Raw genomic sequence first — 27,725 nt, forward strand, 5'->3', positions numbered from 1 at the left:
CTGACTCCTCTAAGTTATTCAATGCCCTCCACAAAAGGGCTGTGTGTGCACATATCCATTTATGTGTGCATATATCCCCACACAAATAAATATAAAATGATCATTGTTAAAAAGCAAACAGGCTGTTGGAATGGCTGAGCAGGAGAGGGTGCTTACACACCGATCTGGTGACCTGTGACCTGAGTTCGTTGCTTGGAAAACATGGAGAGGGCATCAATTCCAAAAAGCTGACCACTGACCTTCATATGCATATGCTGCCAACTGTGCCCATGTGCACACATCAGTTACACAAGGGGGAATTTTTTTAAAAGGGGACTGACAGATGTAATGCCATAGGTTTTTGTGTTTTGTTTTGTTTACCCTATCAGGTAGGAATACATCTTGCTTCAGGGGGAAGGAAGAGGGGATAAGGTTTAATGTTTAAGCATATTCTGTTGGGCTAGCTTGTTATATACTGACAGGGCACGAAACATTTCCCATCCTTTCAAAAGTCTTCCTGGTTTAAAGAATAATTTGAAACTTGGCTGAGGTGTAGCTCTGTCGTGTCACCTATCGCCGTTCTCTATCTGAAGCATAGCAGTGAAGTCTAGCTTCAGGCTTGAAGTTGGAACTTACAGAGCATGTTAACTATGCACTATTTCCAGTGATCTGAAATTACAAGAATGATCTAACACAAAACCAAACCATAAAGGTCTCCATTGTATAAAGGCTGCTTCAAAGGGCACAATCAGATTAATGACATACCCAGTTTATAAAAAAACAAAAACAAAAACAAAACTTCAAGCTGGGTGTAGTGATGCAGGCAGACTGCTACAAATTCAAGATCATAGTTTGAGGTCAAAATGGGCCACATAGCAAGATCCTATCTCAAATGCACACACATCTGTAGATTCTACTTTTCTTACATTTATTACAACCGACCTAAGTTAACAGTTCTCAAACTTCTCGGCAGTGTTCCTGCACAAAACAGTGATGGTTACCTTCCAGAGATCTGAACCTCTAACCTAAGGCACTGTTCAGTAGAATTTTTTGCTATTTGCATTTTACCTTTAAAGTGACTAAGACCAGGAGATGAACAGCTTAGTGGTAGAGCCTTCCCTTAAAATGCAGGAGGCCCAAATACTACCATCTCCCCCAATAAGCAAACAAAATTAACATGTATCACAATAGCCACTGTAAATGTATCTGGGTTCTTCTAAAAAGGACAGCTAACATTTCTAGCAGTAAGTAAAATGAATGTTCCTGGTTTATCCCATGGCTCTGCATATATGCCTGGACCTACCTCCAACCAGCATATGAAAACCAGAAACAAACACGGTTAACTGTCCAGCTAATGAAAAGGGCCGTTTAAGCCATGACTATTGACAAAATCCTGCATGTTTACTTGAAAATTCGATAACCTTAACCCTCATCAATTCCAAATTAGAATCTCATGGTGCTTTAAAAATGTGTTTCAGTTCCATTACGAAATCCCTCAATTTTTCCAGTTCAACATTTTTATCGTTGGTTCCTTTTATAGGTACCATCACATCGTTTATAACAGTCAAAATGCATCTCGCGTTTTAAATGTTTTGCCTCTGAGTGATTCTTCATGTTTTGTCTATCCACCCTGCCAATGTACTATTTTCCAATGGGCAGGGCTTCATCCATCCCTCAAGGGGCTACACTCCATCCTGGCTGAACGCTACAACAAAGGCGAGCAGCATCGCTTAACTAGGGGGTCCCGACTGCCTCTACCGGGCGCCCAGGCAGAACCAACGCTTTGGATCACTGGGAGCTTGGGAGCGAAACGCCAGCGCCTCATCAAGGCAAACAGTCCTAATTACAGTGTCGCCTGCACCCCATCATTAGCCCCCACCGGGCAGGTTTCCTCTCGGACAGCAGCCAACATCTCAGGCCGGACAAGTTCCTCCTGGACCCTGGGCCCAGCCTGCCTGAGCCCGGCCTCTCCCTGCTGACCCTGACCCGGCCGCGGGTGTAGACGCGGCCGCACCGGCTACTCAGCTCCGCCCGTCCCAAGCCCCGGATGTGACGGCAGGTCGCCCCGGGGCGTTCGCCCCCCGGGACGAGCACCGGTGTCCGCGAAAAGGTGGCGGAGCTTTCCCACCGGCCCGCTGCCCACCACGTACCCAAGTGAGCAGGCTCTCGCACAGCTCCACCCGCTCCACAGACTCCACGTTAAACATCTTCCTGGGGTGGCCGCAGCGTCTCCCTTCAACCAACCAGAAGCCGCGGCCGCTCGGCTCGGGGTTTGAGTCCGAAGGGGTCAGGCAGCAGACCGGGCGTCTGGCGGACCTTCTCTTCCGTCCGTCCGCTCCCGGGGCGCGGACGCTGGCAATCGCTCCGCACTGTCACCAGCCCCTCCTTCCCTCGCTCGGGGCCGCGCACTCCCTTGCGCGCACCCGGCGCCGCCAGCCCACGCCCTCTTGCGCGAGCGCCGCGCCCCGCCGCGCCGCGTAGCGCGAGTCCCGAGGTCCGAGGGCCACTGCGCACGCTCGCGCTCGCTCAGCCCCGCCCCTAGAGGCGCGCTCCCAGAGCCAGTCCAAGGCCCGCGGGCGCGCGCCCCGGCCGGGCCCTGCGGTGGCGGCCGGTCTGTGTGTCTCTCCAGTCCGCTCACCCTCGCCGGGGCTCCGCACTGCGCGTGCGCTGACGCCGGCGCTCTGGCTTAAGAAGCCGCCTGTAGTTTGCACGGGAGGAGTAGCTAGGTAGTCCCCGGAAATGAGCTCTATGCCGACCCGCCGACTGGCCCGGTAGTTCCTCGGCCGCGACGAGGTACGCGCCCCCCTCTCCGGCCGCGGGCGTGTGCCAGGCCACGCCCCCGCACGGGCGGGCCGGGGACCCGCGGACTGCGGGACTCGGCGCGGTGGCGGTGGGGGGAGCTGCGGGACCGCGCGAGGGTAGGCTCCGCGCCCACCGCTTCCCTCCGGAAGCCGGAGCGCAGCCTTCCCTGAGTCGCCGGAGCCTGCCCAGAGTCTCCCTCCGGGCGAAGGTGGAACGGCTGACGTGGGCGCGTCTCGGAGGCTGGGGGCCGGTTTGGCCCGGCTGTGGGGAGCCCGGCGTTCCTCCTTGGAGCCCCCTTCTCCCACAAAAAACTTTACCCAAAGTGACAGAGGGTGGACGCCAGTTCCCCAGTGCGTAAGGACCCTTGCTGTTCCTAAGGCCTGCTTCTTGTGCTAGGAGTTGGCTTCATTGAGGTGCATCCTTGCCCGACTTTCGATTTTTTTTTTTTAATACAAGCCTTGTAGAAGGTTTCATATACGTTTTTAAGTCGCATGCAGAACAGTGCGTAGCAGTACATGTTTGAGGAATATTAATAAAATGAATTGCCACATTCCCAAGAGTTCTTCCATCCATACCATCTCTAATCTGATTTTTGTGATAGGCACTTACTTTATTTTAAAAGCTTTCCCTTTTAGCTTTTTAACCAGATGACTATGCATGTAGTATAATTTTCCTTTGTTTGATTTTGAACTTTTATGAATGGATATGTATTGTGGCTTTGGCTTTTAAATAATATTAAATTATCTGCAAAAATCCCATGATTGTCTAATATCCTATTGTGTGACTACAGCCTTGTACCCGTTCTACTATTGATGTGCACTTTGTTCCAGCTTAGGGCGTCTAAGAATAATGCTATAATAAACAGTCGACCTTAATGCAAAGATATTGGCGTTTCCAAGACAACAAGATACAAGATATATGCTTTGGAGTCCTAGGAGAATCTTGGATTCAAAGGTATGCATAACCACCAGATCATGCAGTCTTTGATTAGCAGTGCCTGGGAAGAAGTTATCTTCCCAGGGCACACCTTCACTTTTTTTTTTTTTTTCTTCAGTTCCTGGGGACTTCTTTCCCATTTGAAGTTGGTTTTCTCGCTGAGCTTTTAGGATTTCAAAAAAACATTGAGTTTTTGTTTTGTTTTGCTTGCGTGGTTGGCTGTGTGTGTGTGTGTGTGTGTGTGTGTGTGTGTGTGTGTAGCCCTGGCAATTCTGGAACCTGCTCTGCAGACCCGGCTGGCCTCAAACTCAGAGATCTGCCTGCCTCTGCCTCCTGATTGCTGGGATCAAAGGCTTACCACCGCTGGCAGCATTAAATTTTTTAAAATGATCCTTTTATCGACTACTGCTTGATGATCACATGTAATCGATCGTTTCATAGATTCGAAAAATCTTGGGCTGAGGAGGTAGTGCTAGATTCACTACCCTAGCAAACACCAATCTTTGGTACCAAAAATAAGCAAATAAATAACTGTATCTGAAGCCTTCTCAAAGGTTTTTCCTGCGAACATTCTTCTTAACAGGAGCAGAGATACCTTGAGAAATCCTAACTTTGAATCTCCTGTTCTTATGGTATCTATGTGGGTGCCTCTGGATCTTTGTCAGACTAGAGGTCCAGCATTCCATGCTGAAATGTTTCTGTAGAACCGGTGTCACCTTTCAGTGACTAAAGCTGATTAGGTAAACAGATAGTAAGTGTAGATTACATTGACTTCGGCCTTGCCTTTAGCTTCACGGCCACAGGTTTTAGCCATTTGGGAGGGACTGTGGTATCTGTAACCACTTGGGCTTTCAAAAGCTGTGATACAGTGGTGATAAAGTATGTCTTTTCAAATCTGTGAGTCTGCAGTGTTTTTATGCCCTGTGTAGCATTACTGGTTTATTTTATGCTTCTAATTACTTTTCGGGGCAGAAATGATATTAAGAACTCCTTGATAACGATTACAGAAGCCATCTGACCATCAGGATGCTATATGAACCCGGGGCAGGGGAGGGGGACGGGGGAGTTGGGTGAGGACCCGTTTTTTCTTTGTTATAGGAAATCTTAGTATTCCTACTAGAAAAGGGTAGCCCTTTCCATGACAGTGTTAGAAAAAGACCCAAGAGAGGGGAGTGGGCCTTTCCTGAGCTGTCTTTGTAGGCCTTGCCCAGATGGAGGTTAGTTCTCAGCTACAGCAGTCTGAGAGTTCAGGGGAAGATGGTGCTGCTGTTCCATATGACAGATTTTGGATTTGGTTGTGAGCACACATGTCAGAAACAGATAAGCATGTATGTGTCATTCCAAAATTAGACTTTATTGAATAACAATAAATACACAAGGTTCGGTGACATTTGTTATATAATCCTACCTACTTTGATAATCTGGCTGAGGGAAAAGTAGGTTTTCTTTTATTCCAGTCTTAATTAGTAACATTAACTCTCCTATGATATATCACAAGGCACAGGTAACTAGCTGTGTGTGTGTGTGTGTGTGTGTGTGTGTGTGTGTGTGTGTTTTAAAGATTTATTTATTAAATGTAAGCACACTGTTGCTGTCCTCAGACACTCCAGAAGAGGGCATCAGATCTTGTTACAGATGGTTGTGAGCCACCATGTGGTTGCCGGGACCTGAACTTCAGACCTTCGGAAGAGCAGTCGGGTGCTCTTACCCACTGAGCCATCTCACCAGCCCGTGTGTGTTTTTAATGTGCATTGGAGTTCAAAAGATTTCAGAAAAGGGCCGAGAGAAACTGTACTGATAGATAATTGACCTCTTCTGGTGTGTCTGAAGACAGCGACAGTGTACTCACATACATAAAATAAATAAGTAATTCTTTTAAAAATTAAGAAATAAAATAAAAACAGCCATATGAACTGCCACCTGAAGCTGGGGGAGAAGAGCATTTGAAATCTAAGGATAGGCCAGACAGCCAGTGTAAGACTTTTCCTTTATTAGATATGGTCTTTTAAAATTAGAAATGCTATGGCTGCGATCAAAGTCCTAAAGACAGGGCTAGGAATGTAGCTTAGTTGATAAGGGTGCTTGCTTAGCATGCATAAAGCTCTGGGTTCCATTACTAGCCGCCACACAGACCTACTGGGATTGACACTGAATGCTGGACAAGCTGGCACACTACGTAAAGGTCACTCTACGGTAGATCCTCAGCCCTGGATAAAACCTTTCAGCCTAATAATGTACATAAACCCAGAATCTTATTTATACTCTTCCATTCTTAATCGAATATTCCCATCATTTCCCTTTGGTTGCCATATAAGGCTTTGAGCTTTGTTCACTGAGGGGACAAGGAGAGTTACCTGTGATTAACCTACACAGTTGCCTTAGCTTGGGTTGTTTCCTCTCATACTTGCAGTATTGGGTACTATCATTTTTCTCTAGAATTTGGGAAGGAGTCTTCCCTCTTTACTGCATCTACATACTCTCAAAGAGATTCCTTTATGCCATGTCACTCAAGGAATTCTGAACCGTAAGCTGAGCTTCATTTAGGTTTGGCTAATAGTTTTCAAACTCCAGACTTGCATTAGTTCAAATGGATTCACTAGAAAGATAAATGTCTTGCTGCCAAAGTGAATTCTGCTTTCCAAATGACTAGGACTCTAAGCTTGCTGAGTTACTAAGCTCTGTGTGCAGGGCATGGGCTGGGTAGCTCTTTATACCCTAAGACAGTGAGGGATAAGGTCTATTTGGATCCTTTATTTGATATTGGGTTGGAAAAGAGGAACCGAGGTAGGGGAATAGTCTTTCCCTTTAAGGAACTAACCCTAAACAGAATAAAGGTTTTATTTCGGTATTACCCGCTCTGCCCCCTACTCAGTAATCCAACCTGGCTTTGAACCTGCAGTGATCCTCCTGTCTTGGCCTCCATACACAATACACGATGACACTCAGTTTTACAAAGTTCTGGGGTCGCGACCCCAGAACTTTGTATATGGTAGGCCACTATTCTACCAACTGAACTACTTCTCCAGCCTTCCAGAAAAAGTATTTTTAAAAATTTACTTTAAAAATATGTACATGAGTGATAAAGTGGTTTTCCTTAAAAAAAATAGTATTTTGTCTCCCCCAAATAAAGATTCTGGCAAATTAATAAAACAAAACTCATCAGTAGGGGACCCATCATGGGAGCTGTACTTAATGGTGCATGCATTAAGGAGTGTGCTATGAGTGTCAGTGTATGTTAGACATGAGTCATCCTTACATTGCTTTTATTGATATATTTCCTTTTCACTTCTTCATGTTTTAGACCTGTAATGGCCAGGTACTACAGTGAAGGTCAGAGTTTGCAGCAGGATGACTCATTTATAGAAGGAGTGAGCGACCAAGTCCTTGTGGCTGTGGTGGTCAGCTTGGCGTTGACCGCTACTCTCCTGTATGCACTTCTCAGGTGAGACTGAAGAGGAAATGACTTCAAATACTGAGTAGTTCTAAAGGCCGATGGCTAATTCTTTCTCATGGTAGTTGCTCTCAGTGGCTGGAAGATTTTATTTTCCATTCAGCTTTGAATACTACCTTATTTTTTTTTCCTGACTTAACTGAGAATATTTAAATGCACAGTTTCCATTTTGACTAAAATAGTCATATTTCCTATGAGTATCCTCGTTTAAAATTTTTTTTTATAATTGAATCTACCAGCGAGTGGGTGATATGGAATAATATATCCAAAATAATTAAATGGAAAAAGTGAGAGGAAACAAGCAAACACAAACAAAGAAAAGAACAAAAACCCCCACCTCATTACCGATACCAGGGCTCTCCTGGCCTAATCTCATTTTTTTTATAGCCGACAACTTCTTGCTTCTGATTTTCCATTGTACTTTTTAAATGGTGTGTTCATGTCTTAGATTGCTTTCCAGACTCATTACTGTGATAAAGACCACGACCAAAAGCAACTTGTGAAATAAGAGTCTCTTTTATATACTCCATTAATGAGAGAAATCAACAAAGAAACTCAGGGCAGGAACTGAAGCAGAGGCCATGGGGAACACTGCCTACTGGCTTGCTCCTCATGGCTTGCTTAGCTGGCTTTCTTATATCATCCAGGACCAGGGTAGCACCACCCAGAGTGAGTTGGATGTCAATTATTAATTAAGAAAATGCACTATAGTCTTTCCTACTGGCCAATCTTATGCAAACATTTTTCTCAGTTAAGATTCTCTCTTCCCAGATATATCAAAGTTTGTGTCAATTTGACAAAAACCAATCCACACTGTTAGTTTTGGCAGTTTTGTATTATATGTATAACTATATGTATAATTTTAACTTCTGCTGTCTTCCCTTCTACTTAAACATGAAAAATTAGGAGAAAGACCCAATTAGATGTGGGAAAGTGTTCAGATATAGAACTTTCTAATTGTTTATTTTAAAGAACTTCACAAAAGAAATGTGTTAATTGTTCTATATATTACTTACTTGCTTGCAATAAATTCCTAAGATATTGGGCATCTGGATTTTATCATTTGTCATTTAAACCTAAAGTCAGCTGATGATCATAGATTTGGGAGTGAGTTGTCACAGGGTCGCCTAGAGTGCAGAGTTGTGGGATTGGAGTGAAGGTAGATAGCATCAGTTACATTAGGTTACATTAACTCACCAGGAGTTCTTAGTCTTTCTCTCTTTTTTAAAGATTAAAAAAATTACTTATGTATTTTATGTATATGTATACTTTATCTGCATGTATGTCTGTATGCCAGAAGAAGAGTATGTCAGCTCTCATTATAGATGGTTGTGAGCCACCATGTGGTTGCTGGGAACTGAACTTGGGACCTCTGGAAGAGTAGCCAGTGCTTTAAACCACTAAACCATCTTTCCAGACCCCATGCAGTTCTTTTTCTAAAATTAAAACAAAATTATTTATTGGGCCAGGATGACAGGTCAATGGGTAAATACTTTTGCCCTACCTGCTGCCTTGAGCTCATGCCCTGAACCCACATGGTAGGAGGGATGCAACTCCAGTAAATTATACTTTGGTCTCCACACGTGTGTCATAGCACACCCATACCCGTGTACATAAGTGTACACCACACACAGAATAAATGAGTTTTAATTTGTTTAAATTACTAATGATGTCAGATGCCTGCCATGATGTGCATGTGGAAGCCAGAGGACAGCTCTGTAGAGTTAGTTCTCTGCTTTTACCTTGACATGAGTTCTGGGGACCCAACTCAGGTTGTTGTGCTTGCATCACAAGTGCCTGCATCCACAGAGCCATGTCATCCACCCGTGCTTGTCAGCAGTTCAATGTCAAAAACTAGACGAATAAAGCAGATGGGTTAATCTAACTTTATAAACTCTGTCCAACAGAAATGTACAGCAGAACATCCATCCAGAAAACCAGGAGCTAGTCAGAGTGCTTCGAGAACAATTCCAAACAGAACAGGTATGCTGATGTAGTATATATATTTATAGAAGGGGATGTTGTAGTTTCCTGTTATAGGAGTGGTGATAAGACATTAGAAAGTAGCTTTAAGAAGCATCAGCTGCTTTACTCCTTACATTATATTGTTCCTCAGACTACATATTTTCAGATTAAGCACATGTTCTTTTGACGGGACTGGGAGGACATCCAGGCAGTCTCGCGTATTCCAGGCTGGCCTGGCACTTGTTGGGGAGCTGAGAATGATCGTGATCTCCTGATCTTCCCGACTCTACCTCGGTCACAGTTACTTTTCTATTGCTGTAACTATAAGTCCAGGTACAGGCAACTTATAAAATAAAGCATTTAACTGGGGGCTTGCTTACTGTTTCAGAGAGTTGGTTCATTATCATCATGGTAGGGAGTGTGGCCGCAGACAGGCAGGCGTGGCTCTGGAGCCGAGTGAGAGACTGGGCTTCAGGTGGGCTTTTGAAACCTTGAAGCCCACCCTGAGTGACAACAAGGCCAAGTCCCCTAATCCTTCCCAAAACAGTTCCATCTGCCAGAGGCCTCGCGTTCAAATGTTATATGACCATTCTCATGGAGACCACTAGACCTCCCAAGTTCTGGAGCTACTGGCAAGAGCGATCAACCTAGTGGCATGTTGACTAGTCTTAATCTATACGGATGCATGCAGTGAGGATTTTGGTTTCTTTGAAAACCACAGAAACATATGGGAATATGTTTTCATTTTAACCTCAGGCGTGGATATGGTGTTACCTCACGTTCTCCACAGCAGCTGACTATGATTTGCATCATCCTTAAGCAGGGGCATGGTTTTGACAGCGTTTTGGAATTCTGGGGACTCTTCAGAGGGTGTCTTAAGTGCTAGAGCCCCATAGATGGCTGCTGGTTGGCTGGTTGGTGGCTGGATGCTGTTGGTTGCGGTTTATCAGGCAGTCGGGTGCAAACAGAAGAAAAGAAGGAACTAGATATCCTGACAGACAAGATCAAATTTGCTCCAAAGAACTTGACGCCCTAGTCAGTAGGAAGTAGTCTCATGATACCATCACCCTCTTTCTCCTCAGTCCTTTTCTCTCGCCTACCTAGTGTTAGGGGTTGGAAGGGTGGAAGAAGAGAGGTAGAGAAGGATGGAAGAAAGAAGAACCCAGAAGTCCAGTTACAGATACATGCATGCTTTTTATCGCCTTGTTCTAAAGGAGAACGATTTTTGTATTTGTTGTTTGTATAAAAAATGTAGTCAACTTTAACGGAAATGAAATAGATACTTCCTTTTTTATTTCTCTCTCTCTCTCTCTCTTTTTTTTTTTTTTTTTTGACACAGAATTACATGGTCCTGGCTGGTCTGGAACTTGCTGTGTAGACCAAATTGACCTCAAATTCATAGAGACATGCTTGCCTCTGCCTCCCTAATGCTGGGCTTATAGATATGAGCTATTCTGTTGGCTTTTGTTATATTCTTTGAAAAACATCAAGAAAGGTATAAGTTTTTATTTTAATATTAATTACTGGTTTTTTTTGTTTTTTTTTTTTTTTGAGGCAGGGTTTCTCTGTGTAGCCTTGGCTGTCCTGGACCTCACACTGTAGATCAGGCTGGTCTCCAACTCATGTAGATCTGCCTGCCTCTGCCTCCTAAGTGTGCAACACTGCCTGGTAGTATTTACATATTTTAATATTTTCATTTTGTAGTATTAACACTGGAATAACAATGCTACCTTCAATTATTTTAGTAATTAGTGCTATTTTAAGAAATTAAAATTCTAATTATAATATCTTAACATTTATCAAAAGTTCTTTAATTCATTTTATAATTAAGTTTGTATTTACTACTTTTGATTTTTGTGATAATTTTATTTTAAAAAGTTTAATACCTATTTATTGTATGTGTATGAATGTTTTGCCTAATGTATGTGCATCATGTATGTGCTTGGTGCCATAGAATTCAGAAGAGGATGTTAGAGCCCCTGCAGCTGGAGTTAGAGATGATTGTGAGCCATCATGTGTGTGCTGGGAACCAAACACATGAACGGCAAGAACGGGTCATGCCCTAAACTGCAGAGCCAGCTTTCCAGCCCTTGATGAAGGTGTACGTTTGCGTTAGTGCTGGATAGTTTTCTAGGTCCTTAGGTACTACAGTGAATCCTATAAGTGGAGTTTTTGCCTTCACGGCATTTTATTCCAGAATCATATTTGATGTGTGGTACTTGTACTACTATCTGATCACAACAGTGATACAATCAAAGAATATGCATATATTACATATTTGCGTGGTTTGGGGTTTTAAGACAAGGTCTCATGTAGCCCAACCCTGGGACTTGTTAGGCAGCCAAGGGTAATTTGGAACCCTTACCTTCCCGACCCTGCGTCCTCACTGTTGGGATTACAAACATGCAATGAGAAGCATGTTAACATTTACTAGGGTGGGTTTCCAAAGGACCACGTTCACATGACCAAAAGTGGTCATTTTTTCCCTACTTATAAAATGAGCAAATAATCTTAACTGGAAGATTAATTCTTGTGGAAGATAGAGCAGATATGCAAAACTTTACAGGGGACAGGTGTTCAATGAAAAGGATGACGCCAGACACGGTCCTGCAATGCTAGCATTTGAGAAGCTGGGGAGAATTGCTGCTGTAAGGTCCAGGTCTGACAGGGCTACAAAACAAGACTGTTTTAAAAACCAAAAAGGTTGTTTAAAATGTTAAAAAAATTGGTGAATATTAAGAATGATAGTTTGATATTTTTTCTGTTTTTATGGTATTGAGGATCAGACCCAGGGCCTCATGCATGTTAAGTGGGTGCTCTCCCTCTGAGTTACACTGAAGCAGGGTGTTTCGGATTCTCTAGTTTATATCGCAGCTTGTAGAATTCAAATAACATGCATTTTAATAAAGTAGAAAAGCTAGCTTTGAGTTAATCTACATTTTGTTTTCAAGTTGTGTGTAGGGAGGAAGGTGAAGGCCACTGAGTTCAAATAAAACAACTTTGCAAGCTTCTCAGACTTGCAAGACGTTAAACTATTGCGCATGTGTAATTTCTGTCTTGAGAGATGTCTGTGTCCTTTCCCCAGGATGTCCCTGCTCCTGCCCGACAGCAGTTCTACACTGAAATGTACTGTCCAATCTGCTTACATCAAGCCTCCTTTCCTGTTGAAACAAACTGTGGACATCTCTTTTGTGGTGAGCAAATTATGTCCGACTTGGTTAGAGTCACCAGCTTGAGACCTTTGTGGATTGGTAGTGGGCTAGATTGCTCATTTTCTTTTTATCACATTTATGTTCTGAGAAGAGTAGATTGCTTCACAAGTCCTGCTCTAGTTGCCACCCAAATAATAGCATATTGTTTAGTGTATTCCATACTAAGGTCTGAGGATATTGCTCAGTTGGTAGAGTGCCTGGCTATCATGCAGAAGCCTTGGGCTTGATCCCCAGGATTGTATTACCAGGTACCGTGGCATATGCCTGAATCCTAGTACTCAGTGGAAAAAGGAAGGAAGGTCAGGAATTCAGAGTCACCCTCAGCTAGAAAAAAAGTTCAAGACCAGCTTGGGTTACATGAGACCCAGACTCTAAAAATAAAAAAAAAAAAATTAAAATGTATATTCCCATGCGTGGGGTCCAAGCTTTAGGAAAAGAAGACTCAATAAACTTCTAGATCATTAGCAATGTGTTTCTTGGAAGAATAGTTCAAGTTTTCAAGTAACATTACATGCCCACTGTGTCCTTCTCAACTTTTGTCAGTTTTACATGTTATTCAGACTTCCATGGCAAAATTATTGTCTCAAGGACTAAGCTACAAACCTCTACTGCCTGTCTTTATTCTTTGTGTGTGACCTTCAGGAGCTGGAGACAAAGCTGCGAAACCTAGAACACATACTGGCTTCCAGAGGGAGTATATTCACATTTAGGATCAACAGGAGGTACCTTCTCCTCCTCAATGGCTCTCCTGATCCCCAGAAAGAGTTCATAGACAGTAATATTGTTTCTTATGACTTTACAGGATTGGGATGTGCCCACTGTATAGGAAGGTTACACTTAATCTTTTTTTTTTTTTTTTGGTTTTTTGAGACAGGGTTTCTCTGTATAGCCCTGGCTGTCCTGGAACTCACTTTGTAGACCAGGCTGGCCTCAAACTCAGAAATCCGCCTGCCTCTGCCTCCCGAGTGCTGGGATCAAAGGCGTGCGCCATCACGCCCAGCAACACTTAATCTTATCCAACCCCACAAATCAGAAACTGAGGCTCAGAGAAGGCAAGTCGTTTTGTAATGGGTAACCCAGCTGTAAGCAACCTAGAGCTGGCTTTAAGCTCTGTGCTTCATTCTGCTGTGATTGGCAGCTTATAGGAAGATAAACACTCTTAAGAACTTCTCTTAACTTAGATATGGCAGTCATTAGACCTACTTTTCAGTAATAGTCCTTTCTGTTAGTTGCAAATGAGTAACAGTGTTTTTCTTTTTGTTTTATCCGTTGAACCTACAGATCCTAAATAAAAATGGTTAAAGTGTAGGATATTAGAAGCATTCTGTCCACTAGTATATACAATTAAGATTGGTCTTAATTATTCCCATATGTTCTGACTTTTACTTAGAGACTAATTGAAAATGCGGCATCTAATGATCCTTTATTAGTGTCCTCCCTCTTGTGTCTTCTGTTTCACTTCATAGGATTCTTACAGTTTTATTATTGATATTGCTGGGGTTGAAACATTTGAAATATCTACCTTGCAATGCTGAGTTTTCCATACATTGTGATTATTATAATGAATCTAGTTCTACGTTCCTCCAACATTAATTTTAAACTCCCCAAGGCTTTGTTCTTAAGGACTGAGTTTCCCCTTTTGTAGCCCTGCCTGGCCTAGAACTTGGTATGTGACCAGGCTTGTGTCATATCTAGAGATTCACCTTTTGCCTTCCAAATGCCAAGACTAAAGGCATTTGCCATCAGACCCAGCTATGGTATTAGTTTTGTGTTTTTAGACAATATATTGCTTTGTACATGAGCCAGACACTGAACTCCTAAATGTTGAGATTACAGGTGTGCACCACCATGCCCACCTTCACTAAGGTTTTTTTCCCCCCACATACCTAACATACAAGGCAACATTGAGTTGACAGGGGAGGACAGTTCTTCTCTTAGGAACTTTGCCTAGCCCTCCTCTGAGCTCTGCTAATGATCTTTCAGCTTTTCTTTCTTTCTTTTTAATTTATTTTTTTGGTTTTGGATTAGACCTTCTGTGGCTAGATGTCATAATATGTATAGGGTGATGAATCTGCATGTGTGTCCTTGCCTTCTTCCTTAAGAAACAATTTCCTTAGAGTCAGTCAGAGATGATGCACCTAACCCTCAAATGACTGGAGGCCCCAGGGAGTTTAGAGGTCTGGTGGGGCAGAGGTGGGAGGGGTGGGGACATCCTCGCGGAGACAGGGGAGCAGGGAGGAGGTATGGGTGTGGAACAGTTGGAGAGTGGACCAGAAGGGGAATAAAATCTGGAGTGTAATAAAAAGAAAAAATAGATAAATAAAAAGAAATAATCTTTGTGAGTTAAAAGAAAAAAAGAAAGGATTTCCTGTTCACTTCTGCATCTGCCAGGCCTATATGTTTCTTCTTTTTTTTTTTTTTTTTTTTTTTTAAAGATTTATTTATTTATTATATGTAAGTACACTGTAGTTGTCTTCAGACACACCAGAAGAGGGAGTCAGATCTCGTTACGGGTGGTTGTGAGCCACCATGTGGTTGCTGGGATTTGAACTCCTGACCTTCAGAAGAGCAGTCGGGTGCTCTTACCCACTGAGCCATCTCACCAGCCCATATGTTTCTTCTGTGTCTGCATCCAGTCTTGAGAGCACCGAGGTTACAGATTGGTGCCACTGCATCCGGCCTCCATGGATTCTAGAGCTCTGAACTCAGGTCCACAGGCTTGTGTGGCAAAGGCTTTGTTCACTGAGGCCACTGCCCGGCCCAGTATCAGTCTGTTAATTATCTTTTGGATTGCTGAAAAACAGTAAATAAAAGATCAGATGGGGGAAGGAAGTTAATGGCAATCGGGAGAGACAGAAATTTTCCTGCTCACAAACCTGTTGTAGGCATTTCTAATACAGTTGACCCTCCTTCTTTCTGAATCTAAACAAGGCAGGTTTTGGCACTTTATAAGGCTTGGCAGGCAAAATGAACTTATTTGCCAACTCAGGCTTAGCTAATTCACTGGGTGGATAATCCTGTCAATTGAAAGATGGTTGTATTGTGTTCTTGCTTTTACCTCTGGGCCTGAGGTAATAGGGTAGATTGCTTCTGATATCCTGCTCTACTTGTTAAGTACGTTTTTCTTTTGAGATGTGGCTCAGGTATCGCAGGTTGGCCTCAAATGTGCTACGTAGCCCAGGGTGACCTTGAACTTCTGATCCACATTACCTCCCAGGTGCGGAGATTTCAGGCATACACTACCATGCCTAGCTAATGTGCTGAGGATGATTGATAACCCAAGGCCTTGTGCATACTAACCTACCCCCTACCAACTAAGCCACATTTATTTATTTTATTTAATAAATCTAGAGGTAAAAATACTTCTTATGTAATTTCTCAAAAAATTTTCTCCTGGCAGAAGATTGAGTATATTAACACTACCTGTGTCGAGAGCTCTTAGCTCGGTAATTCTTGATGGAGCATAACACCTCTGCTCCGTTACAGTCAATTGAATAAGACAATATCAAGCATCAAGTAGCAGGTGAATTAAAGCATTTAATCTGCTGAGTCATAGTTTCTCAGTGAAGACAAATGGTGTTACAGAATTACATAAAATAAGGTGTTATATAAAATAAGGACACCCACACTCTAGTTAGAGGAAGAGATATTTGAGATTAAATGAATGTAGTGTTTATCAAAATAGCCTGGATTTGGGGGTAAAAAGGCCATAGGTACAGCTAAGACGTGGTATGAGATGAAAATAACAGCACTAATAGCTGTTTTCTCTTTGTGTATATATACATGTGTATTTATGGACGTGTGCATATTTGTATGGTACAGGCAGGTTCATGTATTTGTGTGGGCACACATACCTGTGTGCATGTGTGTGAGCACACATATACCAAGTGTACACACATGTGTATTGAGGTCAGAGGTTGGTGTTGTTGCTCATCTTAGTTTTTCGTAGTTGTTGGTGTTTTTTGTTTGTTTTTTGGGACGGGGTCTTTCTATTAATGTAGCTTTGGCTCTCCTGGAACTCACTGTGTAGACCAGGATGGCCTCAAACTCAGAGATCCACCTAATGCTGGATTAAAGGTATGTGCCATCACACCTGGCTTCTCTTAGTCTCTTTGTCTGTCCTGCCCCCAGCACTCTCAGCTCCCCAACTCCTCACCCCCAAGCCCCTACCAACCTGGAACTCAGTGGTTAGGTTAGACTAGTTGACCAATAAGCCTTGGTGTCTACCCTTCATGCTGGGGTTACAGGTCCTGCCACTGTACTTGGCTTTTACACTGATGCTGCAGATCCAGCCCCCTGACCTCCTGGCCTGAGCTTATATCACATGGGCTCTGGGGACAAGCACTTTAGCCACTGAGCTATCTCTGCAGCCCCAGCTTTTGCTCCCGTACAGGTTTCATGTGAAAGCAGAGTGCCCAAGCGCTTACTAAACTGTGATTAGCACAGAGCTCCATGAAGGCACAGGCACGAGGTAATTGCTGACTTTAGACTCGTCATGACATTGGTGAGTTGGTTGGTTGTAATTTGGTCAGTTTCTGCTAGTCCAAGCTTGCTCACCATTGTTCTCACAAACCTTTCTGCTCTAACCCTTGCTATAAAGGACAGAAGTGTACTGTGTCTTGTTTTCTGCCTCCTAGCTATCCGACAAAGTTCAGTTCACGTGCTGTGCTCAGGTAGCCATCTCTGTACTTCTCTGCTCCTTTCACTCACCATTGCACAATGTGAGGTTGAGCTATCTTCTGATTGGAGATTGCCACTTTGATTTCCACAATTGGATTGCTATTGCTTCTTGTAAATTCTGTCCTGCAGAGGTCAAAGCAAGGCACACGGGCTGGGAATGCAGCTCAGTTATTAGAGTACTTGCCTAGAATATGTGACGCTCCAGGCAGTGAAAATGTTCCTTCATGTTACTGGAGGGAAGTTAAGTGGTCATCTACTGAGTGTCCCTACCACTTTTGAGGTCATATAAACTATTTCTTCACGCAGGGTTGCCATCTTTGTTTTGTTGCTGTGTGTGTGTGTGTGTGTTCATGTGGGTATATATGTGTATGTGGTGTGGGCATGGATACTTGTGGAGTCCCATGTCAACCTCAGGTGTTGGTCCTCAGGATACTGTCTACATTCTTTTTTACTTTTTCTTTTGTGTCTGTAGGGTGGTGGGATGGGTGTGCATGCATGTGGTGATACCTTCCTCAGTCACTCTCTACCTTATTTTTGAGAAGAGACTCTTCACTCAGAGTCTCTTGCCTGACTAGAGTTGCTGCTCATCACAGTCTAGGAATCTTCACATTGCCACTGTTTCTGCTTTAGAATCATAGGCTTTAGACTGGACACACTGGCGAGCCTGGAGTTAAACAACAGCAATAACAAAATGAGCGTGGGATCAAGTCCTCGCACTTGGCTCTGACTTTACACACTCAGCAGCTCCCAGGCCTAGCCTTTTCTCCTGTTGAGGGGGGAGGGGTGGTCCTGTTTCTTACTGTTAGAGAACTTGTCAGATAGGCTAGCCTGATTGGTCAGTGAGCCCCAGGGATCCTTCTTCTTTTTGTCTCCCCAGTACTGGGATCACATGTGTGTGCCACCATGTCCAACTATTTTACATTGGTTCATGGGAACTGAGGTAGGCCCTCATGTTTCTTCAGTAAAGACTTCACTGATTGAGCTACCTCCGCCATCGTCGTGAACATCACCTAGTACAATAAGTACTTCAGACATTAAGCTAAGCTAAGTATTTTATCAAGGAAGCCCACTACTTCAGTAATTGGTTTTCAGGTTTTGGAGTGGCAGGAAGGAAAGGGCTCTTGTAGCTGAGGCTGGCCTTGAACTTTCTGAGTAGTTGAGGTTGATCTTAAACTTCTGACTCTCTCACCAACCTCCTAAGTGAAGGGATTATATCCATCACAACTTACTTAATTTGGCTTTTTAACCCTTGATATTGTTGAGACAGGGTCTCACTGGGTAGCCCGAAGAGCCCTCTCACTTGAGATCCAGGGGTCTCTGCTTCACAAGTGCTAGGATTGTAGGTATGTGTCAACACACCTTGCTGGGTCAGTGGACTCCTAAAATATTTTTCCAATACATCAAATTTGTAACAAATAGTATCTTACAGTTTGTCATATTTGGTATAGTGTTTATTTTACATAGGAAACTGTTTTCTTGAGGCCTCAGTAACTGAGGTGATTAATATTTGCTTTTTATTGTATAAAATGTCCATTGCTTAAGTAGTAGCCAAAAGAAAAATGTTTTTTTACTGGTTGGGAATGACTGCCAGATTTTAATTTATCTGAAAATTTGGTTAGATGAGGTAAAATTTTCAAGGAATATTTAGTAAGCTATATCAATAAACAATGTAATAAAACAATGTTTTAAGAAAAGTAATACTATTAAATAGTGGAAACTTGACCAGCAAATATGAACTTTAAAGCTTCATTATTGATGTTTTCTTATTCCACTAGGTTCCTGCATAATTGCATACTGGCGATACGGGTCCTGGCTTGGTGCAATCAGTTGTCCTATCTGTAGACAAACGGTAGTGTTCTCTAGATATAAAGTATCACTTATGGTATTTCATTTCATAAATATTAGGGCTTCTTTTGGTTTAAGATTTTTTTTGTGTGTGTGTGTGTGTGTGTGTGTGTGCTTGAGTGTAAGTACATAGCCTGAGTGCAAGGGTCCATAGAGGCCATAGAAGGCACTGGGTCCTTCAGTGACTGTGAGCTGCATGATGCGGCTGGGAACTGACCCTCAGGCCTCTGCAAGAGCAGCACGTCTTCTTACCACTGAGCCATTCTCCTGCCCAGTGTTAGCAGTCTTAAATTTAAACTGAGTTACTTTTCCAGCCAAATTGCATTTTAACCTACTGTGTAACTTCTCTAAATTTAAAAAAAAAATTTTTTTTTTAAAATCACTAAGGTATCATAAAAGGGGGAATTCAATTTGAAATCCTACAGTTGTAGTGAAAAAACAAGAGATAAGTGAGTTTTTCCCACATACTGTTCTCTTTTGGGAAAAATATATTCTTCCTTTTAAAAATATTTAAGTATTTATCTTGTCCCATTTTCTTTGAACTTTAATAATGAAGCCACACAGTTATCCTTACAGTGCATGCTTCCTTTGTTTTAGCAATAATTTTCCCATTGCTGTTAGAGCTGGAGAGCCAGGCTTCCTTCTTTTCCTTTTTATTTCTGTAGTCCCAAACTCTGCCTCAGCACTTTTTACTTTTTCCCACATGGTTAGAAGGAAAGGTGGTTTGCCCCTCTCACATTGTTTCTGTGGCTAATTTGACATGTGTCATGGGCAGTTCATTTGCCTTAAACTAATTGCCAGTAGTTCTTAGCTTTTGCCAGAAATGTGGAGGCCAGGCAGTGTATCTTAAACTGAAAAATGAGTTCCACCCTGTCTTATCCAGTGTTCTATTGCTGTGAAGAGCAATGGTAAATTTTATAAAGGAAAGCATTTAGTTGGGGCTTGCTTACAGTTTCAGAAGTTTAGACCATTATCATCATGGGAGGAAGCATGGCAGCAAGCAGGAAGACACAGTGCTGGAGAAGGAGCTGAGTTCTACATCCAGATTCACAGGCAGCAGGGAAAGAGACTCTGGGCCTGGCTTGAGCATTTGAAACCCCAAAGCCCAACCCCCAGTGATGTACTTCCTCCAGTAGGCCACACCTACTCCCACAAGGCCACACCCTCTAATCCCTGTCAAGTGGTACCACTTTCTAATGACCAAACATTGAAAATGGTAAGCTTATGGGGACTATCCAGATCGCCACACACACTCAGCCCACTTTTTGATTTTACTCATGGCTTTCCTAGAGTGGTTGTTGTACTGAAAACTGACTAGGGGTTAGTAAGGGGATAAGGCTCTCTTAGTCTGTCTGATAGCCATTGTTTCCCTAATTTCAGTCATTTAACCTGGAGGCAAGACAGTAGAAAGTACTGTTTGACTGGCAAATGGCCATGGAAATAACAGGCAGGCTGCTGTCTGACGAGAGCACGCTTGTCACTCCTCTCTGTACGTTAGCTTACCAAACACTCATACCAGCACCTCAAGACCTTGCCTTATTCTTCAGGAGTACTAGGCCTCCCAAGGGAAAGCGCAGTTTTGATACCACCTGCAATGCCAGATAACAGGCTCTGGAACAGGTCAGCTTCCTGCCTTTCTTGCAGATGTTGACGTCATTCATGATGAGGCTGTGCCATCTTTTTTTCCATGTGTGCATACCACTAATAGTGCCCAGCTCATAGTAGATGCTCAACCAAGCATAGGAGATGCTCAATTACATTCATTTGTTTGTTTTGAGACAGTGTCTCACTGTGTAACCCTGGCTGTCCTAGAGCTCACTATGCAAGCCAGGCTGGCCTTGAACTCATAGAGTTCTATCTGTCTCTGCTTCCTAAGTGCTGAGATTAAAGGTGTACACTACTGTTCCTGACAAGACTGCATTTTAAAGAAACAGTTCATGTTCTAAAGCCTTACATTAGCTTTGAGAAAAGAATAGTTACAAGAAGGAAAAGACCATGAAGGTTAGATCTCTTAAGATTAGATTTGACATGGTGGCACACGCCTTTAATCCCAGCACTTGGAAGGCAGAGGCAGGCGGATTTCTGAGTTCGAGGCCAGCCTGGTCTACAAAGTGAGTTCCAGGACAGCCAGGGCTATACAGAGAAACCCTGTCTTGAAAAATCAAAAAAAAAAAAAGATTGGATTTGACTGTCCTGACTATAAGGGCTAATCTTGCTGGAGACTTAAAATTAGTGCCTTATTTTAGAGACTACATTTTTATTGACAAATCTGTGAAGGTATGGGTGACTGTGTCTGCTGCTCATACCACTTAGTCACTCCTTCATTTAACTTTGGAAAATATCTGATTAGTGGTTTTCTTGTTCTCAGGAAGGATAAAAACATCTAGAATGATCCAAAACTAAACCTGTTCTTTTTTAAGATTTATTTATGTTCTATGTAAATGAGTATGCTCTCTGCAAGCACATCTCTGTAAGTCTGAAGAGGGTATTGGATCCCATTACAAATGTTTGTGAGCCACCATGTGGTTGGGAATTGAACTCAGAACCTCTGGAAGAGCAGCCAGCATTCTTACCCACTGAGCCATCTCTCCATCCCCCTAAACCCGATTTAGTCCCTTTCATCTTATCTCATTGTATTTATCAGATATCATTCTTTAGAGATTGTTACATTCTTAGCTATACATAGTTTTCAAGGTACCTTAGGCAACTGTGAGTCATCTTTACCATGGTCATGAAAGTAGCAAGACTAACCTTTGTTCTATAACAGTACCAAAACTTATATTTTCTTATGACAAAAAGGACTGGTGTTTCAGCGTCAGGCCATACAACCCTTTAGTTTCTGTAGTGGGATAGAAAGACTCAAAGACATGCCAAGTGTGAGTAAAACCAGTCAGTCGGGAGTGCCTAAATCTTTCTCTGAAAATGATAGGTTTATATTTTTAATGTCACTTTGTTACTGAAGGTTTTCCTATCATCCTTTTATCTCCACGTATATGCTTTTTGCAGAGAACTGTGGGTTTTAGTGCCTGATATGAACAGGAAAATATTAGAGTAAGTGTTTAGATGTGGAACCCATTTTATCTTGGAGGAATTAAAAATTACATTTTGTACTACATTTTACTGTAAGGCAGAAATTACTCACACGTCCCCCATGTTGCCTTTATTCAAAGGAATGAATGAAACATACATTCAGAAGCTTTTCTCATTCTCTTGAACAACACAAAGTGAAAAGTGATAATAATGGTGCAGAAGGTGTAACAGCTTTTTCCTGTAATACACAGGTAACTCTCCTCCTAACAGTATTTGGTGAAGATGATCAATCTCAGGATGTTATAAGATTGCGTCAAGATGTTAATGATTATAACCGGAGATTCTCAGGGCAGCCTAGATCTGTAAGTAATATTATAGCAGCTACAAAGTCAGAGAGAGCCTTTATACTTTTTGTACAATCAGATTTATCAACCAGCTATTGAACTATGTAAAGTCTTAGTATGTGTTTTGGACTAAGTTTTAACCTTCATCATTGCCAGTTGCTAGTTTTCCCAGAGGGCAGAGTTTATCTATTTATTCATATATTTTTTTGACACAGGGTCTCATTATGTAGCCTTGGGTGTCTGGAACTTGATGTGTAGACTAGCTGGTCTTGAAATCCCAGACCTCTGCTTGTCTCTGCTTCTAAGTACTGCCATTAAAGGCATGTGCCACCATACTTAGTCCTTTGCTGTTTTTGACTGAGCATTTAAAAAAAAGCTGTTTTAATCTATGTATATATGTGTGTGTGTATGTATATATGTGCACCACATGCATGTAGGTGTCTCTGGAGGCCTAAAGAGGGCATCAAAACCTCTGCAACTGGAGTGGTGATGGTGAGCCACTCAGCATGGGTGCTAGAAACAATAATAGCAAGTGTGCCTTAGCCGTTGCTCCAACACACACACATATACATATACATTTATTTATTTATTTATTTATTTATTTATTTATTTTTATATGCTTGAGTGCGCGCGCACACACACACACACTCACATACTCGTTAGTTCATTTTTAGTGTATAATACCACGTCCTGGTGGAACAGACATAATCCCAGGTATTCGGGAGGCTGGGGCAGGAGGATAGCAAATTCAAGGCCAGCATTATTAACTTGATGTGATGCTCTTGGAATAAGACATGAAAGGACGGCTAAGGATATAGCTCAGGCTAGAACACTTGTCTGCCAAGTGCCTAGGTTCAATCCCCAGGGCTATAAAACTTGTACATAGTCTGCCTTTTTCATTCATTCATTCATTCATTCATTCATTATCACATAGGCCTTTTTCAAGTAGTAAAAACAGCCTGTTGTTAAAGGAAGTCGTACCCCAAGATCACTTCATCTAATAATTGATGGATTTTTCAGTCCAACTCAGATATATCTTGATAGTAAATCTGACACTTGGGAACAAATCCCAGACTATAAGCCTGCATGGTGTTTTTGAGAGAGGGTCTTATTCTGTAGCCTAGGCTAGCCTTGAGCTATTACTGATCTCCTGCCTCCCAACCTGGGAATTACAGGAGTGAACCACCACTCCTGGCTACAGTTTCTTGGCTTATTTTATAAGATTATTGATCAGTAACTTGAGTTTTGGATGACTTTAGGTTTAGAACCATTTATCTGAAATACTTGAGATCCGAGTTTTCAGATTTCAGAGTATTTGCATGATTTTACAAATAGAACCTCCTGAATTTGAAAATCATAAAGTCACAAGTTTAACATGTTCTGAAATCCAACACTTTTTGGCTCAAAAACTTTTAGACTTTAGAGCCTTTTATGTTTTAGAACACCTAAAAATCTGTAGCATTTGAAGTATCAGACTTTCAGATATGTTTTCAATCTATTATTCCACATTTTAAGCATGTTGATACTTTATTGCTATTCAGTTGTCTATAAGAAGACCTGTTTTATAAAAAAAATCTAGTAACTAATTTTTAAATAAAATGCATAGTTGGAAAGTCTGGTATTAAATATGTAAAACACCTTAATTCATCTTAGCTGAATCTGTACATTATATGAAAATATTACTTTTTAATTTGATATCTTAGATGCTAAATTCTAGTACTTGTTTTTCCTCCTTCAGATTATGGAAAGGATCATGGACCTCCCCACCTTGCTGAGACATGCGTTCAGGGAAGTGTTCTCAGTTGGGGGCCTCTTCTGGATGTTCCGCATTAGGATAATGCTTTGTTTGATGGGAGCTTTTTTCTATTTAATATCACCTCTAGATTTTGTACCTGAAGCCTTGTTTGGAATTCTGGGCTTTCTAGATGATTTCTTTGTTATCTTTTTGTTGCTTATTTACATCTCCATTATGTATCGAGAAGTGATAACCCAAAGACTAACTAGGTGAAAAAAAATTAGTTTACTAGAATATCCGAGCTTATATATAAAATTAAACAAAAGGATCCATGGCAGTATCATTCACCCAAATATTATTTTACACGCTTAAAACATTTGGTTATCATTTGACAAATGCCTAAGAATATACAACTGGAACATTTACATACTACAGCTTCTAATGTTAACATCAGATGTATAGTGATCTACAGGTTTATCTCAATTCTGTGTTGTCTGTAAAAAAGTATGAAGCCAATTGAAAAGGGATACTTTGTTGTTTTCTTCTGCAGATTATTTACTTAGATATGCAGTTCAATATTGGACGCATTACAATTCATCATCCTCAGTGGGTACTCATACAAGAATAGAGAACTTTGAAACTTGCCTAAATATTTTTGTTAAAGTAAAATATTTTATGATAGTAGGGAAAGGTCAGAGTCTCGGTGTGTGCTAAGCTCTATGGACTTGGAGCAACTCTGCTTTTTCATTTTTGTATAATTCTTTGTGATCAACTGAAAATGAAAGAAACTTGAACTTCCTGATTTGACCTCATTTTCAGTCTCTAGACCACTTTAATCAATAGGAGGATTAACAAGTGAAAACTACGCATCTCCTGGAGGCACTTTTGATATTCAGTTATGACATTCAACTAAGAGTTTGGACTTTTTATAGAAACACATACAAAAGTAACTTGTAGCCAGCTGTGGCAGCTTTACACTTGTACTTTCTGCATTCAAGAAGCTGAGGTAGAAGATTGCTGCAAGTTCAGGGTCTGCCTAGACTATGTAATGAGTTCCCAGAAGCTTGAGCTAAAGAGTGAGATCCTACCCAAACCAAAAGCAGGGCAGTGGGGAAAGGTGCTTGCTCCCAAGCCTGACAACCTGGGTCTCACATCATGGAAGTACAGAACGGATTCTGTGAGCTGTCCTCTGACCTTCACATGAGTGTACACACACACACACACACACACCCCACAATCACACACCACAAACACAAAGTAAATAAAATGCAATGGAAAGGAAAATAGAGTAGCTTGTAAAGGGAAATGATTTTGTCCCAGGAACATAAGTAACCTTGGGAACAAGTAGTAATGGGTACGATTTTGAGGAAACAGGCTGTTCATTTCTATTGGCATGGGTCAGGGCCTTTAGGAAGGTACTAAGGACAGTATTTAGATTTTACAAATAATGAGTTAACCCTTGCAGCAAAATGAAGATATTTGATTAGTTGTCTATTGTCCTGAAAATGTAAAACTATTATCTTGTAGATGGCATTATTTGGCTCAGATTCATCGTGCCTTGGGCAGAATGAGGAAATGTGTATTAGACGCCTAACTACTGAGGTTCATACTGATTTGGTTGTCTTTGATGGCTGTGACATGGGGATGTGAGGTCTGTAGTTCTGTTTGAATGGACTGAGTACTGTAACTGAGCCGCTAACTGGAGAGCAGCTGGATGGGGTGTGAGGTGATGCCCAGGCCCTGCCTTCTCATTGCTAGTACCATTGACTTCTTAGCCTCAGTGTGTGTGTTTAGGGACAGAAAGCTAAAATCTGTCACATTCCAAAAAAAAAAAGAAACAATCAGATTAGCTGCCAAGTAATGAGATTCTGAACGAAACGTCAATTTCTTTCCTAATCTAGGCTTAAAATGAAGGTGTTGTCTGCCATTAAAAACAACATAAAACCCAGTCCTTATATAGAGAACACGATCAATGCAATCTCTCATAATTTTTCTTTTATCCTTAGAAAATGTTGTAAGGAAGGAAGAGCAGCATCAGCTTCCTGTTGCAGAGGTGAAACCTTCATCCTATGGATGAAAGACTTTTGTTTTCCTAACATAATGGAACTAGTGATATTTAGGTAGGCATGAAAGCTAGTCTGAGGAGAAGCGGGAGGAGTGGAATTCTCTGGAGTCAGGTTTTCATAACACAGTTTTCCTTCCCTGGAACAGTTTCGGTGCTTCTAAGCTAAAGCTCCAGGAAGAACACTCGTCACAGCCTTTATCAATCTCGAGGGTATACTTGCAAATGAAGTTAAGAGTGGCATGCATCATAGAAAACTGTGGCCACTCATCACCAACTTGGGAAGCTATTGAGTAGGGGAGCTCGTTGCCAGCCTGGGAAAACATTTTCCACCTTTTAAAAATGCAATGTGGACTATAGCTATGGTTTACTGAAATGATTTTATTTTCTGTGCATGTGTTCTGCTGCAAATGTCATCCTTCTGTAATATTTGGACTTACTCTAATATCTGAGAAGAGGTGTACTGTACAAAATTTTGTAACATACAAAACCACTGTATGGCTAAAGTCTTACTGAGCCAAAAAGGGAACACAGCGGTATCTCCGAATTTTACACCTACTGTTCCCTCATCTTTACGGATCATTAGTGATGAATGCAGCAGCAATTTGAGAAAGTCTTCAAAGCAAGTAGAGTCTATCAGTGCTTTAAACATCATAGAAAGACTTTGTATTCCGAGGTCATATAAATCAAAGCAACAAGCTTTTTAAACAAAACAGAGTAACTGTCACAAAAGCAATGGTACAAGCCCAGGAACAAACAATACTTTGAGTGGCTCTGTGGGGAATGAGAAGGGAACTGTTCCATTAACCACTCACTAGAGTAGGGTTTCTCCAGCTCCATTCTCAGTTGTGAAGGGCAGCAGAGTTCCTGGGCCCCATGGCTGTACAGACGCCTACCTCACAGAGTCTGTGCACAGGAGAGAGCGGAGGCGTCTCACAAGCTTTGTGATCTGGAGAGTTTGTTCAGCATTTATTCTTTGGAATAAAAATAGTTTATCTAAAAGTTTTTAATGTGTTATGTTTCTATTTCTTTGTTTACTTTAAAATGTACAAGTCTTGAAAGACCACTGACTGACATATAACATTCACAGTGGCTTTTAAATATTTTGCACATTAACATTTTACTTTTTACTATGGCCCATGTACTATATATACACTTATATGTATGTATATGTGTGTATGTGTATATCTACACATGTGTGTGTGTGTGTGTGTACACATATTCCTTTATGGAGCTATGTCCAAAATAATACTTTATTGTAGTTTCTTTACTCAGTGCTAATTTGGGCTATACATTTTTTTTAAATTTAAGCTGCAGCTAAATTCCATATTTATAATGAAATACAGAAGGGAAATTTCCCTTTTTCATCTTTATAGGGTAGAATGTGATGTTTTTACACATCTGTACATTGTACATTGATAAACTTAGGAGATGAGCACTATCCCACAGTTGAATCGAGAAAGTCCAGGACCAGGACCTACGTCCTAGGACCACTGAAGTAGATGCCTTTGAATGAAAACATTGACCAGTGGTTAGTTAAGAACACTGGCTGCTCTTTTAGAAGACCTAGGTTCAATTCCCATCATCTACATAGTAGCTCACAACCCTCTCCAGCCCCAGGGTATCTGATGCTGCCTCTGGCTTGTAGAGGTATCAAACCCTCTACATATAAAAATAAGAAAGT

The 27,725-nt window shown here is 41.7% G+C and overlaps 2 protein-coding genes across 12 annotated transcripts in view; one reads left to right on the forward strand and one right to left on the reverse strand.

Annotated features, from left to right (window-relative positions):
* Hook3 (hook microtubule tethering protein 3) overlaps nucleotides 1-2,790 on the reverse strand; it is a 98,198-nt gene extending 95,408 nt beyond the window's left edge. For 2 of the 5 annotated variants that reach the window (XM_006509150.3, XM_006509151.4), the window contains exon 1: nucleotides 2,130-2,790. In XM_006509150.3, the coding sequence (XP_006509213.1) occupies nucleotides 2,130-2,186 (57 nt within the window). In that variant the 5' untranslated portion in view covers nucleotides 2,187-2,790. The remainder of the gene's footprint in view (nucleotides 1-2,129) is intronic. The other 3 variants (NM_207659.3, XM_006509148.3, XM_006509149.4) reach the window with 3 other exon arrangements.
* Nucleotides 2,540-27,047, forward strand: Rnf170 (ring finger protein 170). Of its 7 annotated transcripts, none has more exons than NR_151667.1 (8): nucleotides 2,540-2,772; nucleotides 3,612-3,735; nucleotides 7,019-7,159; nucleotides 9,076-9,151; nucleotides 12,219-12,327; nucleotides 21,877-21,921; nucleotides 22,041-22,151; nucleotides 23,983-27,047. NR_151667.1 is itself a non-coding variant. In NM_029965.4 (8 exons), exons 3-8 carry the CDS (start codon nucleotides 7,026-7,028, stop codon nucleotides 24,250-24,252), a joined length of 774 nt encoding a protein of 257 aa, NP_084241.2. In that variant the 5' UTR covers nucleotides 2,540-2,772; nucleotides 3,612-3,735; nucleotides 7,019-7,025; the 3' UTR covers nucleotides 24,253-27,047. The 7 variants fall into 7 exon arrangements, 5 of the variants coding, with proteins under 5 accessions (NP_084241.2, NP_001344222.2, NP_001344221.1 ...); NM_029965.4 differs by lacking the exons at nucleotides 21,877-21,921; nucleotides 22,041-22,151 and adding exons at nucleotides 18,801-18,874; nucleotides 22,152-22,262; NM_001357293.2 differs by lacking the exons at nucleotides 21,877-21,921; nucleotides 22,041-22,151 and adding exons at nucleotides 18,801-18,874; nucleotides 22,152-22,262 and having other exon boundaries at nucleotides 3,617-3,735.
* The last annotated feature ends 678 nt before the right edge of the window (nucleotides 27,048-27,725 follow it).

The sequence above is a fragment of the Mus musculus genome, chromosome 8 (assembly GCF_000001635.26).
Source record: "Mus musculus strain C57BL/6J chromosome 8, GRCm38.p6 C57BL/6J".
Taxonomy (NCBI): domain Eukaryota; kingdom Metazoa; phylum Chordata; class Mammalia; order Rodentia; family Muridae; genus Mus; species Mus musculus.